This window comes from Glycine max, chromosome 17, assembly GCF_000004515.6.
Source record: "Glycine max cultivar Williams 82 chromosome 17, Glycine_max_v4.0, whole genome shotgun sequence".
Classification (NCBI taxonomy): domain Eukaryota; kingdom Viridiplantae; phylum Streptophyta; class Magnoliopsida; order Fabales; family Fabaceae; genus Glycine; species Glycine max.
The window spans coordinates 20,828,911-20,846,466 of NC_038253.2; the positions used below are offsets into that span (position 1 = coordinate 20,828,911).

General features: G+C 32.5%; 1 protein-coding gene across 2 annotated transcripts; it reads left to right on the plus strand.

Annotated features, from left to right (window-relative positions):
* The first annotated feature begins 3,960 nt into the window (after positions 1-3,960).
* LOC100811916 (autophagy-related protein 101-like) lies at positions 3,961-8,188 on the plus strand. 2 transcript variants are annotated; one of them, NM_001255520.3, is made up of 6 exons: positions 3,961-4,267; positions 4,386-4,471; positions 4,934-5,029; positions 5,131-5,293; positions 5,387-5,552; positions 7,724-8,188. In NM_001255520.3, exons 1-6 carry the CDS (start codon positions 4,198-4,200, stop codon positions 7,797-7,799), a joined length of 657 nt encoding a protein of 218 aa, NP_001242449.2. In that variant the 5' UTR covers positions 3,961-4,197; the 3' UTR covers positions 7,800-8,188. The 2 variants fall into 2 exon arrangements, with proteins under 2 accessions (NP_001242449.2, XP_006600215.1); XM_006600152.3 differs by having other exon boundaries at positions 3,965-4,267; positions 5,384-5,552; positions 7,724-8,134.
* The last annotated feature ends 9,368 nt before the right edge of the window (positions 8,189-17,556 follow it).

Genomic DNA, 17,556 nt, shown 5'->3' on the forward strand with positions numbered 1-17,556 from the left:
GTGTTGTCTATCAAAAACACCAAATTACATGCGTTGACTAACTTCACTGCATCAGGGTAACACCAAAAGATATCACGAACCACGTCTTCATCCTTTATTTTGTGCCAATGAATATACTGATCACGTTCAAGAAACTTCATCAGATGTTGCATTTCAAGATCGCTTCCTCTTATGGAAGAACGGAATGCACTTCTTGCATTGCATATCTGTTTAATGGTCGTACAACTATTGGCATTGTGTTCCTTCAGAGTTAGCAAAATGTTTCTTGGATTCACCATGGACTTCGTCATATCAGCAATAAGTTTTTTTTCAGCTTTAGTCAATCGCCCCGCATATGGATGTCCAACTAATGAGTTGGCCAATTCATGATTATGCACTCCACAAATCAACTTCACCATCCAGCCTTATCCTCCAAACACTGGCTTGCAACGAAGCTTGAAGGGACACCCACATTTCCTAGTCCTAGTGTCTCTTCTGATAAATTCTTTCTTCCTACACCTATACTCACCACTCCTTTCATAGCCAATTAACACAAACGAAGTCCTTCCTCTACTACCTGTGTTTGTGTCTGACCTTATAATCACCGCCACAAGTCCTTTTTCATGAGCAACGGATCGAGCCCACCGCAAAACATCCTCTCGGCTATCAAACACCTATAAAGCAATCCACATAATTTAAGTTTTCTACCAATATTCATTTTATTAAATCTCTCACAAACATGAACATTATAACCTGAGAAGTATTGAACGCATCGGAACAATCAACATGTGGATCATTCGCACCACATGCTTCTTCATTTTGATAATTCATATCCACTTCTTCAAACATTATACTTTCATACATCCACTCATCTTTTTCCATCTAGCCAACTCAAATAAAAAATGACTATACAAACAAATTAATAATTTAAAAAAAGAGGGAAATGTTGGATCAAGTGGCCTCAGAATAATTAAGAAGGAGGGGTTGAATTAATTATGAACGTGTCTTGACTAATTAAAAATTTATCCTTCATAATATTACTAGATTCAATTAGGCTTTACTACTAAGTTATGAGAAAGTAAAGAACAGAAACAATAACTTAGACAAAAGTAAAGCGAAAATAAAAAGTGCACAGTGGAAAGATAAAGAGTGTAGGGAAGAAGAAGACAAATACAAGATTTATACTGGTTCAGCAACAACCCATGTCTACATCCAGTCCCCAAGCAACCACCGGTTCTTGAGATTTCCAATAATCTTGTAAAATCCTTTACAAGCAAAGATCCACAAGGGATGTACCCTCCCTTGTTCTCTTTGAACAACCAAGTGGATGTACCCTCCACTTGAACTGATCCACAAGAGATGTACCCTCTCTTGTTCTCAGTATTACAACCCAAGTAGATGTACCCTCTACTTGTACCACAAAGGATGTACCCTCCAATGTGTCAAGACAAAGAATTCTTAGGTGGTTAGTCCCTTGAATCTTTGTAAGGGGAAACAAAAGATATCTCAGGCGGTTAGTCCTTTGAAATCTTTTGTTTAAAGGGAAGAGGAAGAATCAAAAGAATTCTCAGGCGGTTAGTCCTTTGAATCTTTTGGCAAGAGGAAGAAGGAATGAAGAAGAAGAATAGCACAAGTTTTTGGACAATGAACTTTTCTTGAATGAAGAAAGTTTTGAACAAAAACTCTTAGAAGAATGCTTTGAATGAATGAAAGAAATTTGAAAGTTGTCACTTTAAAACTCGTGCCATGGTCACATATTTATAGTCATTTGATGACTCAAGTTAAAAGTTTATGACTCTTGGCAATTTCTTTAAAACTAGTCACTTTTTAAAAGTTGTGACTCTTTTGAAAACTAGTCACTTAAAGGTTGTGACTTGTGAAAAAATCTTCAGAAACAAGTCACTTTAAAAATTGTGTGGTAATTTATTTTTCAAAATAAGTCACTGGTAATTGATTATCATTGTAGCGTAATCGATTACACATCAACAAATGTGACTCTTCATGTTTAAATTTAAAAATCAAAACATTTAGAAACACTGGTAATCGATTACAAGTATTGTGTAATCGATTACACAAGTTTGAAATGATTTGAAAATGTTTAATCACAAGTTGTGACTCTTGAAATTTGAAATCTAACGTTTTAAAACATTGGTAATCGATTACATGATTATGGTAATCGATTACAACTTTGTAAATCAGTTTGAAAAGAATGTTGGCTACTGGTAATCGTTTACCAGAGAGTAAAACTCTTGGTAAAAGTTTTTTCTTTTGAAAATCTTTTGATCAAAATTGTGCTATTCAATATTTTGAAAAACTCTTTTAATACTTATCTTAATTGAGTCTTCTCTTGAATCTTCACTTTAACCTTGAATCTTGATTGAACGACTCTTTGATTCTTGAAACTTGTTTTGATTGAACGACTCTTTGATTCTTGAAACTTGCTTTGATTGAATGACTCTTTGATTCTTGAAACTTGCTTGACTCTTGATTCTTGACTTGAGTCTTTGGCATCAACAAAATAATCTTGGAAAACATTGCTTCCATAGGAAACTTAATTAAAAAAACATAAAATATAAAAAAAATTACTCTTACGGAACAACTTGATCCGTAAGTTACTTACGGAACAACTTGATCCGTAAGTGACTTTTAAGTGATTACGGATCAACTTGATCCGTAAGTGACTTATGCATCAACTTGATCCGTAAGTGACTTACAAATCAAGTTGATCCGTAAGTCACTTACGAATCAACTTGATCTGTACGTTTCCCATAACAACTTACGGATCAAGTTGATCCGTAAGTGACTTACAGATCAAATTGATCCATAACTGATCCGTACGTCCCTGATTGATGCACCACCTTCTGCGTACCTCGTATGCCGCCAACGACCACCGCAATGCTCAACACCGATACCTTCACCTTCACCGCACCTAACCGTTCACAACGAACCCACAAACCAGAGACAAAAAACTTTTCATACTTATCTTGATTAAGCCTTCTCTTGATTCTTGAATTGACTAACCCTTCTCTTGATTCTTGAATTGACTAACCCTTCTCTTGATTCTTGAATCTTGAGTCTTGAATCTTGATCTTGATTCTTGAGATCTTGAACCTTGAATCTTGATTCTTGACTCTTAACTTTCCTCTTGAGTTTTGAATTCTTCTTGATTCTATCTTGAACTCTTGAATTGTTCTTGATTCTATCTTAATCAGTTGAGTTGTTCTTTGATTGATCTTTGAATTTTTTGTCATCACCTTTGTCATCATCTTTTGTTATCATCATTGTTATCATCAAAACATCTTTGAATGAATCTTGATTCACCATGAAGCTTTGCTTCTAAAAAAACAGACCAAATTTAAATTATGTAACAAAGTTTTGTAAACTTATTATTACGAACTCTCTCAATATGTAATTTTCAAAGTCTTATTTTTTAAAAGAAAAAACAAATCTATCCAGCATGATTATTGGTTCGGTAATGGAGTAAACATTCTAAGTGGTGAGACTTTCCATGTCTTAAAAAAATCAAATTTATGTTACATTTATGTAATTTGTGCCATTTTTTTCTTATTATTCTTTTATTATTTATTATTTTCTTAAACAAATGTTTTAATAAAAAAGTAATATTTTTATCCTGATAATTTTAAAATTTATTTTATAATTTTTTTCCAAAAGATAAAAATATAAAATATAAAATTAGAATTTTTTTAAAAGCAACTAAGAAAATTTATGCTCAATTTTAGGGAAGAAACTTTTTTTTATTAAGATAGAAATTATATATTAAAATATAAAATATGTTGTGTATTATAGATAAATGTCTTCATGAATATAATAAATAAACACAAAATTTTAATATTATTTTTGATTTTTTGTAAATTTGATTTGTTTTCCTACTTATTTATTTTACAAGATATCATGACATTATTTTCTTTTATAAAATATCTACATTCATAATAATTCTTATATAGTACTAAAAAAAACGATGCAGTGCACGGATCCAAAAACTAGTTTAACTTATTTAATATGATATCTCTCAAAGGCAAAGTAAAACCATCTCCTCCGTGTCTCTCCCACACTGATTGCAAACACGAACAAGTAATTGAAACTCCTACAGTTGAATCAGAAACACTCCACGCCTACGCTATTGCCTTATAATCTTTGTTCCACGCTTTTCCCTCTCCTCTTCGCACACAGCCTTCCTTCCTAGGGTTTCATCCAATTATGAACTGTGAAGTGTGCCAGCTCAAGGAACTGGAACTGGAGCATTTTGAGATACGCGAGGTCTTGCGATGTAATTCTTCAACTCTCTATTGTTACTCGCTTTTCGGATTATGATTTTTTTTATTTTATTTTATTTTTATATCGTTGCGTTTTGTTGAATTGCGATAATCAGAGTAACGGTGTTGCAGGCATATTGCACACGATCGTCTTTCACCGTGCCTTGGGTCTCGTGCGCCCTAAAGACGTTGACTTGGAGCTATTTGACGTCACTTATGTACTTTTTTAATCTCAATTTGTTGATGTTATCACGTGTGCGCGAGTTATTCTCTTAGAAATCCTATTTAACTGTGTCTTATGTACAATAAAATACACCGATAATTTAAGTAATTGTTTGGTTTCAGTTGAGTTATCCAACTCCAAATCACCAGATAAAGTGATTTTAGATTAATTTTTAACATGTTTGATCTCAAGCTGAAATATCGATTATGGGTTTAGAATTGATTTTGAGTTGAAGCAATTTTAGGTTGTTTTCACATTGAATCAGAAATTTTGTACTGAATTTTAATATTAACTTGCTTTTAGGATAAAAACACCTAAACATAATCTGAAATAACTCTAATCAGAATCAATTTTACGAAATCAATTTCATTTAAAATCAATTTTGCAAACACTCACTCAAATACACACTAAACTTATTGTGCTTTGTTTTGGTTTTTATCTCATTTTCTGTGTGAAGGTGCAATGTGGAGAGGCAGAGCTTGAAAAGAAAATAGATGAGAAGATTGAGCAGTTTGTTTGTTGGGTGGAGAAGCACCCAAACAAGAAGAGTCAGGTCAGCGATGTGATGAAAATGGTGCTAGTAGGTTTTTTGTCTTTGGTTTTTGTTTTACTGTAAATAATTTTTTTGATAGGGTTGTGAATTGGATGGTGCAGATATGTTTATCTTTCTATGAGGTGAAGAACAAACAGGCGTCTTGGTTCAGTAACAAGATTGAACGTTTGTATTGGGAGCAGTGGTATATTAATCTGAATGTGGCCCAGCATCCGAAGGCACATTCTAGCAAGTATCATCATTCCAAAGTTGTTGATCCTGGAGGTGCATTGATTGCTCTGTTCGTCAAACTAAATCTCTTTTCATGTTTCACTCCTACTGTGAATTTACCTGTTTTCCTGTGTTTCTTACAAGTAGAGGGAGCATTGGAGGATAGAAATGCTCGAAGTGCAGCACTGGAGGCATCGCTTCGTGAGGTTTTATTTCAGATAATTAAATTTGTTAATGAGAAGAAGGATCATGTTCCACCTATACCAAATCTTGAGGGTGCTGTTTCATTTCCCTATGAAATTACAATCCCTAGGTGAGTTGTGATTACGCTTGCTGCCCATATCAGTTGTGATTTTGCATTTCATATATTTCATTAATATTTTGATAGCCTTGATTCTGAATTGAGTGTTCTACTTAGCTGATTGTGTTGATAATATGATGTCTTTGGAGCTTTGGTCCAAGGGTTTGTGGTTAAGTGGGGTTAAATTAAAGTACATATAATGTAATGAGACACACATGTTGTAAGATGCAAACTAGCAATGTTTTATAGGTGAAATTTCAGAATAACATTGGGTCACAAGTTGTACAATTCAGGCATCTTAGATCCACCACGGGGAATTATACATAGGATTCAAGAAAACTATTTTAAGAGAAGTGTTAATTAACATAAATTGTTTAAGAGGCATTGTATCAGTTATTGTTCGAGAATGTAGATTTACTGAAAACAAGCTACCTCTTCTGCATAACATGAAAATTTTCAAACAGTAAATAGTTTTATGTGGATTGAGATCAGTGTTGGAGAAAATTAGTGCTAACATGATTTAATTTTTATTGTTGATATTTTGTTACCCACTAAGTGTACCTAATTTCAAGAATGGACTTTTTGGATGATACGCAGTGACCCCCATGCTTTCCTTGTTTTTCTCATTGTTTTGTGATGAATCGTTTGTAAATAAAGGTGTAGTTAGGTAAGACATATCTCTAATTCAACAAATGCAAGTCTAACACGTCATGTTCTCTATAGAGTGCTGTGATTTGATAGGCATATTTTTTTGGACTTAAAATATTACTTGTTACAAGTTTATGCCATTGTGGAAATGATGTGAATTGGGCTCTAGATTCATAAATTAAGGGGCTTGATGAGCATTAGCTGTAAAGAATTTGTTGTGTAGCTATAAGACCTGTGTTGTTGTTGTTGTATGAAATTGAATGTTAATGGTGAAAAGCCAATGAGAGAATACAATCAAGAAAAGATGACAATATCACATTGGATGACTGGATATGATAGACAAGCTAAGATTAAGGATTAATGCATTAGAGAAAAAGTTAGGGTATTTATGGAGAATACTTGTAAAAGCCTCAGTAAGGATTATAGATCAAATGGAGGGTAATTGTTAGATTGTTAGAACACTAATTCTGAAATTGAAACTGAGAGGGGAATTTTATTGAATTCAAACAACACACAGCATAAAGACAATTCCAGAGCCTAGGGCTCCTTGAGAGAATATTTCTGTGTTCTAAGACTGACATTCATGACATATACTCCCCACCTCTCTGAATTACTATATATAATTAAATAAAAACATAACTAACTCTCCCCTCTCACAAAAACTGCTCTGTGTAACAGTTTTTTTTTTTACAATAACTGCCTTACACAACACATCAACTGCCAGTAACTACCATACATTGCAGTTCCTCGAGTCTTCTTGCTCTTTCTGGAGTAAACCTACCAGTTGGCTGGTTTACTTGGGCTTGGATTCAGCAACTGATCATCCTCTAACCTAAAAGAGTCATGGTTCCTGTCAGTAGTTCAATCACTGGAGGTAGAGGGAGACTGTAGTCAAAACTATTAAGAAGGATTTAAAGTTAAATAATTAATTTGTCGATACACATGATTATGATAGACATTATGGCATCTTTCAATCCATGTAATTGATGACTCCACCTCGTAGAAAAGGCTTGGCTCTTGTAAGTGTTGGGGTAATTGGTAATTCACAAAGAAGTGCATATCTTATGCATTTTAGCTCCTTTAGCAGAATGAATGCCTTGACTTTGACAGTTTATATTTCCTACTCATTGGGGAGTCTCCCCATCCTTCATTGTAGGCTAGGCTAGGCATTAGCAACTGTAGTTTCCATGGTCTTCACTGTATATTATTTTGTTGTCACATATTTACTTATAGTTCTGAAATGTTCCTAAATCAACAGGTCAAATGCTAATCAGGGTCTCTGCAGTATCTGCTTTGTGATCTTTGTGACACGATAAAAAAACTTTTAGAATTATCATCAAAACATACATTATTTATTTGAGTATATTTTTGTTATTTCTTTAATTTTTATGGTATAAAAAGAAATTATTTCATACGCTGAGATTTTGAGAATAAAGATTAATACCCTTGGTATATTGAGTGATGAGTTGTAGTTACTTCTCTGTTTGAAAATTCTGCTGAAGCTGCTAAGTTAACCCTGTGCTGTCAATGACCAGTTCATCAGATTCTGCATTTGGGATGGACATGATCAAGAGAATGCTACAGACAGGACATCCAACAATGCTAAGTTGATTGTCAAAGTTCGCAGAGCGGTCTATAAGGTTAAAATGGATTCTTGTTCATATGAATAGGCTGGTAATATGATGCTGAAGAAAAGCTAAGGAAGGCAAAGTTCAATCTCTCTGTAAACAAAGCAGAATCTATAGGTGCAAAATAACTTGTATATATTTTCAAATGAAACCCCTTTTTTAATCTGTCGTTGATATCTTTTATTTCTTTTATTTATCTTCTCTCAAGAGTTTACGGTGTTATGTAGTGGCTATGTCCAATGTCACATGAACATCTTAGACCATTTACTGTTACGATTGCGTCAATATGATGGGTTGCATGTTATATTTGAAGATAAATACTTAGTGTTTCATTTGCATTAGTTTGTGAATTCACTCGTGTAATTTTAAGCTATTGCTTTATGAGCTTCTTTCAGAGCTTTCTGATAAGCTTGCATGATCCACACTTCGGTTAAGCACTTCATACGAAACACTAGATTTAAACCACTTTAACTAGATGGATCTTAGTGTTCAGAACAATGATATGCAATGGGTTAAATTTTCAAAAAAAAGAATTCAATTAATTCATATTGCAATGGAATTCTATCAAGGGATCACACAATCCAATACAAAATTATGAACAAAAGCTCACATTGTAGTTTTGAGTAGGCCTTAGTAAAGTAGCTACAAGTGGAGCTTGTAGGTCTTGGATTTTTTTTATCATGGAGTTTTTTGTTTCTTGAAAATCAATGGTAGCGGAATGGAGAAGAAAGAAAGATAATTAGAGATGTCACTTTAAGGAGAAGATGAGTCAAGAACAAGTTCATCACCATAGAAAGTTATGGATAAAAGTTTGAAGGTAGGAGATGAGTGGAGGGAGAAGGAGAGAAGAAACATCAAATTTTATGTCTCAAATGCGGTTTGAATTTTGAAGTGTAATTCTCAAATGATTAAAGTTGAAAAAATGTATACACAAGGCTTTTATTTATAACCTAAATGTCACAAAATTGGAGGAAAATTTGAATTTCTATTCAAATTTCACTTGAATTTGAATTTGAATTTGTGGAGCCAAAATTTTACTAATTATGATTAGTGAATTTCAGCTATGGTTCAACCCACTAATCCAAGATCAAATCCAAGATTTTTCACTAAGTGTGCTTAGGTATCATAAGACATGTAAAACATGAAGGACGTGCATAAAGTGTGTATATATGATGTGACATTGGAATGTAATAAGCAAATGCCCACTTCCCCCTTAGGCTGGTCCAAAATTTAATTGGATTGAGTTTCTCCCAATTCAATTAAATTTCACTTCCAACACACATATCAAATAGTGCACTTAATACATGTGAAATTACAAAATTATCCCTAATACAAAAACTTGTTTAGGTGCCCTAAAATACAAGGGCTGAAAAATTCTACATTACTAGGATACCCTTCCTACACTATGGAGTCCTAAATACAAGGCCCAAAAATAATGAAACATTAATCCAATATGTACAAAGATAAGTGAGCTCATATTTAGCTCATGGGCCAAAAATCCACCCTAAGGCTTGTGAGAACCTTAGGGCCTTCTTCAGTAGCTCTGGCCTAATCCTCTTGGAGTTTTCTATCCAATGCCCTTGGGGATAGGGTTGCATCATCCCCTCCCCCTTGAAAAGGATTTGACCTCAAATCCAATGGTTCTTGAAACTCTGGGCTTCTTCTCTCGACATCTGTAAAAAGAATAAAAACATATATGTTTGTAATGTTGGGTATGTTAGAATAGAGTAAGGTCAGAAAACCCCTTTTTTGACCATCTTCCCATGAGGGAACATGGTTCCTCACCAACTCAATGAGTGGTGTTACAAGTATAGAAAAATATGAGACAATTCTTTTGTAAAAGTTTGTTAAGTTATGGAAGCCCCAAAGTCATGGAGTGAGCCATTCTAGAATGACCTTTGTTCTCTTAGGGTCCGTGGGAATTCCTTAATCACTATTTAAAAAATCAAAGAAAGTAATGCCATAAAACATACCTTTTTTTTATATTTTCATGTTGATTACTCCCACCAAAAAGTATGACAAACCTAAGGTGTCCCATATGAGCACCTAAGTTTGTATTGAAACTAAAAATAAGAACAAACCTACCTAATGAGTCCCTATATATGTGAATCATGAAGATGTTTGATGCATGAATGATTTTGCAAAAGAGGGTTGCACCACTCAACACATTCATCATACGACCTATCATAGGAATTTGGTGTCTCATAATACCTATTTTGGGCACCAACAAAGCACAAGGATTTAAGCTCTTACAAACCAAACCCTCATCCAACAACTCATATACTTGAGGAATAACCTCAAGCTCAAGAGGTATGACAGTGCTAAGGAATGTTTCCCTTGATAAGAGAAGATAAAATGATTGTTTAAAAAGAAGTGCTATTTTGATATAACCTTTTGTTGCAACATGGTTTTCCTTCTTAACAATTTTCTTGGAGAAATCATTTTTCTCTTTTTCCTTTCCCTTGGCCTTTGAAGACAAAGTTTTACTGTTTTTCTTTTTCTTTTGTTTTTCTAGTTTTTTTCCCTCATCCCTCTTATCTTTCATAGTTAGTTGGTATTTGATCACCCGTGAAGGTGTTTGAGGATGCAACACAAACTTTGTTCCAAGGTGGGTGAGGATTATCTCATTAGTTAGACAATTATAGACAATAGTTTGTAAAGCTTTCGATGGGGAGTGATAGTAAAACTCAACTTAGAGACTAATCTTGTGCTGCAACAATTGCAACATGAACCACTATCTACAATGAGAGAGCATGTGTTATAATAATTTTTATACCTTGTGTGAAAAATATTCTCTTTGAAATTGAGTCAAGTCACAAGATTGATCTCCTAAAAGCCTTCTAATCATTAAAATGTCCCCTTCTTCTTGGGGGTAGATTTTTAACTAGATTGTTCCCCTTTTCCTTCTTCACTTTCACCAGAGGAAGGTGAAGTACTAATCTCATCTTGACTACTATAAAAGTTTTGGTCTCTCATAATCATGATTTTCTTGGTGGGACATTAAGAAGCAATGTGTCATCTTCCAAGACATTTAAATCATTTTATAGAACTAGTCTTCTCTTGCATACTAGCCTTAAGGGGTTATTTTTCTATTGTCTTCCCCTTATCATCTTTGGGCTTAGAAGGTGCAGCGCCTAAGATGCCTTGATCTTGGTCTTTCTTTGGATAACAGTGAGAGCCATAAGATTTTGAAGTAGACTTCCTTTTAAGTTCCAAATTTTAAGAGCTTGAAGATAGGAGAAGATGAATGGAAGGAGAAGGAGAGAAGAAACACCAAATTTTATACCTTAAATGAGGTCTGAACTTTGAAGTGTAATTCTCAAATGATCAAAGTTGAAAAAATGTACACACAATGCCTCTATTTATAGCCTAAGTGTCACACAAAATTGGAGAAAAATTTGAATTTCTATTCAAATTTCACTTGAATTTGAATTTGTGGAGCCAAATTTGGAGCCAAAATTTCACTAATTATGATTAGTGAATTTCAGCTATAGTTCAACCCACTAATTCAATATTAAGTCCAAGATTCTCCACTAAGTGTGCTTAAGTGTCATGAGGCATGTAAAACATGAAGGACATGCACGAAGTGTGACTATATGATGTGACAATGAGGTGTAGCAAGCAAATGCTCACCTTCCCCTTAGGCTGGTCCAAAATTTAATTGGATTGAGCTTCTCCCAATTCAATTAAATTTCTCTCCCAACACACACATCAATGCACTTAATGCATGTAAAATTACAAAACTACCCCTAATACAAAAACTAGTCTAGGTGTCCTAAAATATAAGGACTAAAAAATCCTATATTAGTAGGGTACCCTCCCTACACTATGGAGCCCTAAATACAAGACTCAAAAATAACGAAACCCTAATCTAATATGTACAAAAATAAGTAGGTTCGTACTTAGTCCGTGAGTCAAAAATCTACCCTAAGGCTTTTGAGAACCCTATGGCCTTCTTCAGTAGTTCTGGTCCAATCCTCTTGGAGTCTTCTATCCAATGCTCTCGGGGGATAAGATTACATCACTTAGGATCATAGAAGGTCATTCATATCCAATGCTCTCGGGGGGTAAGATTACATCACTTAGGATCATAGAAGGTCATTCAGGATCTACATTACATTTTAGTTCACATTAATATCATCTAGGGTCATTAGGGTCACCGATAATCATCTCTGTATTTATATAGAATTCAAAACTATGAACAAATTTCATTATTATTGTTCCAATTAGGATCAAAAAGGGTCAGTATTGAATTCATCAAGAATTCCAAATTTTGTTCAAAATAATGAAACCAAAATTCATGTCATAATTACGATTAAGATCTTTAGCGGACATTCTTAAATTCACAAAGAATTCAATATTTTCAAAATTCTGAACAAAAATTCTAATTGTAGCTCCAATGAGGGTCATTAGGGTCACCATCATGCGTCAAATACTTTTTGGCATCGAGGGTCATATTTCAATAAAGAATTCTATTCATCTTGCAATTTCTAAGGGTCTCCAATCCTGGTTCAAAATTCTGAACAAAACGTTCATAATATTTAGACGGAATTTTGCATCAAATACTTCATTTAGCATAACCGAAAGTCATCAAATAGTGTTTTAGATTTTTTTCTCTCTCCAAATTTTAGTGTTGGCAATTTACTGAGTACAATTGTGTGTGAGCAAAGATGTGTCAAATTTCGGTCATTCTCTGTCTTCATCCTTATAGAACTAACTTATCATGTTTTGAGAGAATGCAACTCAACTAATGATATGCTTTGGATTAAAATGGCATCAATCTTGACATGGGGTGGGTATGGGAATCTTTGAGTTCTCCCGGCGTTACTTTCTATGTATCTTCTGGCTGACGTGGCAGCTACTATCTAAGACTAAGATAGTGCTTTTTGGGCATTTGGCCCATTCGCATAACAATTTTTTTGGTTCAATTAGCAGTATTTAATAAAATTATAATCATTAATTTAATTAATACTCATAAACTAAATTTATTTTAAATAAATTCTAAAATAACTTAAAAAACATGTTATATGATTTTTTATATAAGTTTTATTTTTGTTTTATAGATAAAAATATTTTTTTGATAAGTATAGTTTGAACTTCTAAATTAATTTTAAATTATACCATTGTGATTGAAGATTTATTAAAAAATTAAATAAATAGTATAAATAATGTAAGAATTCAAATAAGTGGTAGTATTTTAATTAAGAACATAAAAAATTATTAACATATTAAAGATAGAAAAATATCGAATTATGAAGTGCGTGCATGTTAAAGATAATCTTATAAATTAATTAAAAATATTATAAACTAATCAAAATAACAAACCATATACGATCTCCTATTATTAGATAGAAAAATTGCACAAATCAAGGTTGTATACCAGAACTGGTAAGAGGCACTGCAAGTTCTAGCTAGCAAGAGAGAGGAACGGAAGGAGGGAAGAAATAGAAAAAGAAAAAAAAAAACTCAATGCAAATCTTATGACTTTGTTGAATATATATATATATATATATATATATATATATATATATATATATATATATATATATATATATATATGAATGATATGTGTCATATGAAAATGATTATTTTAGTTAGAAATGAAAATGATCAATCTCAATAATTAGATTAAAATGAAAGGTGAAGATTAAAATATTTTAAATTTAAATTTAAATTTTATTTAATCATAAAATGTCTAAAAGATTTATCAACTTAAAAATCAAATATCTGAAAGATTTTATTTATATTTTCTCAGCATACAACGATGATAGTTTTATTAAATAGATGATTTTTTATTATGTAGGTAAATGTATGCTTAATTTTGAAAAAAAAATATTAAACAAGTTCAAAACTATGTTTCTAAATATGTTATATTTTGTTAAATTTTAATGGTAAAAGTTTATAGGTTATGAAATTATTTATACTTTTTTAACATAAATCGGATTATTTGGATCAACAAATAACTCATTGGATCAACTTATGATTTAGTGATGAGTATCGGTCATCAAGTCAAACACTAGTCTAGTTTAGTAACATTGGTTTAAAAGAAAATAAACATAAGAAAAGAGAGACATTGATCCGTATAATAAATAATGTACACATAAAAAAAGAGATTAAAAAATGAGATGAAATAGAAGTTGGATATATAACATTAATAATAACCCAGATTTATTAAATAGTTTGTTATCCATCATGTCACAAAAGGCAAATTTCTTTTATCCAATAAATAAATGAAAAATGTTTAATGTTTGTGCTAATTCGTAGAAGCTCTCAACAACGGAAACAACACGCGTGTGGATAAAAAAAAACGTGAAAAATGCTCTCAACTTCGAACTCTGAGACTACAAATCGAAATTCTTCATATTTGAATGAGATATATTTAACGAGAAATTAGCTAGCACAAGTAGATCCACCATCCATGCTAGATTTATAGTTATGTTTCAACTACCATGTACTTCCCGGATTTTATGGGAAATGTGGGTTTTAATGTGTAAGACGGGCAAAAATCTTTAACTGGTGCCCTTTTACCAACTAATTCCCCAAATGGGGTTCTTCCAAAACTAATTATCAGCAGGTGCTCTTTTGGTACGTGAACGTCATGCATGGCGCCACCACCACTGGCGCTTCCGCGAAGGAGCTGCCACGTGGAGAGGGACGCGCTAATAGCAGCAGCGGGTTCGCCTTGTGCTTACGTGGAGTGGGACGCGCAACCTCCACTGGCGCGTTGTGCATGGTTTCCAGAAATGCCAGTTTGACTGGTGTTTTAGCTTTGCAGGTGACGCAGGTGACAAGGTGACAGGGCACAGTGCTGCAGCAGGTTGTTGCAGCTACAGGAAGCAGGGAAACGCCATTGGAGGCTGCGGCTTGCTTTTGCAGGTTCAACGCGCCATCACGAGGAGCGCTTTCTTCCTTTTATATGCAGTTCTCGTGCTGCATTGTGCTACCCGTTTGCTCAGCCTTCTCCAAGCTTGCTTGCTTTGGTTGGTTCCTTGCTTCCTTTGCATCTTTGGTTTCTGCTGCTTGTAACTTGTTGGTAAGTTTATTTTAATTGATAATAAATTTGATGCATGTTTAGGTTATAAATTTTAAGTGTTATGTGTTAAATATGTTTAGGTTAAGTTTGTTTTATATGTTAATGTTATGTATGTTTAGGTGCTATTTATAAATTTTAAGTTGTAATTTGATATATTGATATTATTTATATTATATGTATATATTATTTGTATTATAGGATACATTAGAGTTAGTTTATTTGTTAATATTATTAGTTTGAGTTTTGTATTTTATATAGTAGATTAGATTTAGTTAAAAAATTTTATATGGTAGATTAGGAATAGTTTAAATTTTTATATGGTACATTAGGTTTAGTCAAAATTGTTTATATAGTAGATTAAGAATAGTTTGAGGTTTTGAAAAAATATAATTTTAGATTAGGTTTAGTTTAAATTTTTTTATGGTACATTATATTTAGTTTAAATTTTTGGTATGGTACATTATATTTAGTTTAAATATTTAATATGATAAATTAGAAATAGTTTAAATTTTTATATGATACATTAGGTTTAATTAAAAAAAATTATATAGTAGATTAAAAGTAATTTTAGGTTCCGTAATTTATTAATTTTAGATTATGTATAGTTTAAATTTTGTATATAGTACATTACATTTAGTTTAAATATTTGATATGATAAATTAGAAATAGTTTAAATTTTTATATGGTAGATTAGGTTTAGTTAAAATCTTTTATATAGTAAATTAAAAATATTTATAGGTTCCGTAACTTATAAATTTTAGATTAGGTTTAGTTAAAAAATTTGATACGGTACATTACATCTAGTTTAAATATTTGATATGATAAATTAGAAATAGTTTAAATTTTTATATTGTAGATTAGGTTTAGTTAAAATCTTTTATATAGTAAATAAAAAATATTTATAGGTTTCGTAACTTATAAATTTTAGATTAGGTTTAGTTAAAATTTTTTCTACGGTACATTACATCTAGTTTAAATATTTGATATGATAAATTAGAAATAGTTTAAATTTTTATATTGTAGATTAGGTTTAGTTAAAATCTTTTATATAGTAAATTAAAAATATTTATAGGTTTGGTAACTTATAAATTTTAGATTAGGTTTAGTTAAAAAATTTGATACCGGTACATTACATCTAGTTTAAATATTTGATATGATAAATAGAATAGTTTAAATTTTTATATGGTAAATTAGGTTTAGTTAAAATCTTTTATATAGTAAATTAAAAATATTTATATGTTCCGTAACTTATTAATTTTAGATTAGGTTTAGTTTAAATTTTTTATATGGTATATTACATGTAGTTTAAATATTTGATGCTAAATTATTTGACTCGTAAGTATTTTAAGTTATTAATTTTGTATATATATATATATATATATATATATATATTGTTTTAATTTATTTGTAAAATTTATTTAAATTTTATTGATTGTGTAATATATTTTGTTATTGAAATATTTGGAATTAGAAAAATATAATTCGTTATTTATTTGAAATTTGGAGAGTATGTATAATTTTTATCGTCAATTAATTGTATTTTATTTTATTTTGTAGGATCAATGGCATCTTCGTTGTCATGCCCCTCAAATATACAAACTAGGTCTGGTCCACTTGATGGTGACGTGTTGTGGATGCAACCCAAGCATGTTTCAGAACATGTTTGGAATGGGGAACCAGACAGGAAACTACACATCAGACGAGCAGTCCCGACGTATCAAGGTGAAGAACAAATCCCAGAGGAAATTGTTCCTTTGCTTCGCCAATGTGGGTTTTATTGGATCATGAAGATGGGATACCTAAAGATAAATTCGGCCTTAATTACTGCGTTCATTGAAAGATGGAGGCCCGAAACCCACACGTTTCACCTGAGATGTGGAGAGGCAACCATTACTCTTCAAGATATGTCAGTTTTGTTAGGTCTGCGTATTGACGGGGCACCATTAATTGGTTCAACAAATCTTGTTTGGGCCGATTTGTGTGAAGAATTATTAGGAGTCAGACCACAGGAAGGCGAAATTGAAGGCAGTGTCGTCAAATTAAGTTGGTTGGCTCACCATTTTTCTCACATAAATATTGATGAGGGTAACATTGAGCAATTACAAAGGTTTACCCGTGCGTGGATCCTTCGATTCATAGGAGGTGTCCTCTTTGTTAACAAAACCAGTAGCAGAGTTTCCTTAAGGTACCTACAATTTTTACGTGACTTTGAACAGTGCAGCACGTATGTGTGGGGACCTGCCGTGCTTGCGTATTTATATAGAGAGATGTGCAGCGCCACCGATTACAAAGTTAAATCAATCGGAGGTATGTGTATCTTAATCCAAATGTGGGCATGGGAACGATGCATGACTTTGGCTCCAAAGAGGACGCCTCCCGTCATAGAAAATAAACCACTGGGACACAGGTTTGATGTTTAAAAAATTAGATTTGAATTGAAAATATTTAATGATGGAACGTGTTGACAATGATGATTTAATTTTTATTGTAGGTGGCTGCGACGTGGAAATCAGCATATTGGCAATGATGATCTTAGACTTTTCCGTCGCAAATTGGATCTGATGAAACGACATGAGGTAAGAACATCGTAATGTATTGGTTAAATAAAATTTTAATATGCTATGTTTGACTGAAAATTGACAAGTGTGTTGTTGTATGCAGTTTGTCTGGGAGCCATACACACCAACTGTGATGGCAGCGTTGCCTC

Excerpts from the sequence above, each read along its gene's own strand:
- LOC100811916 (XM_006600152.3), top strand. The coding sequence starts at position 4,198 with ATGAACTGTGAAGTGTGCCAGCTCAAGGAACTGGAACTGGAGCATTTT. Across the intron at positions 4,268-4,385 it reads GATACGCGAGGTCTTGCGAT|GCATATTGCACACGATCGTC; the intron begins GTAATTCTTCAA and ends ACGGTGTTGCAG. Across the intron at positions 5,553-7,723 it reads TATGAAATTACAATCCCTAG|TTCATCAGATTCTGCATTTG; the intron begins GTGAGTTGTGAT and ends GTCAATGACCAG.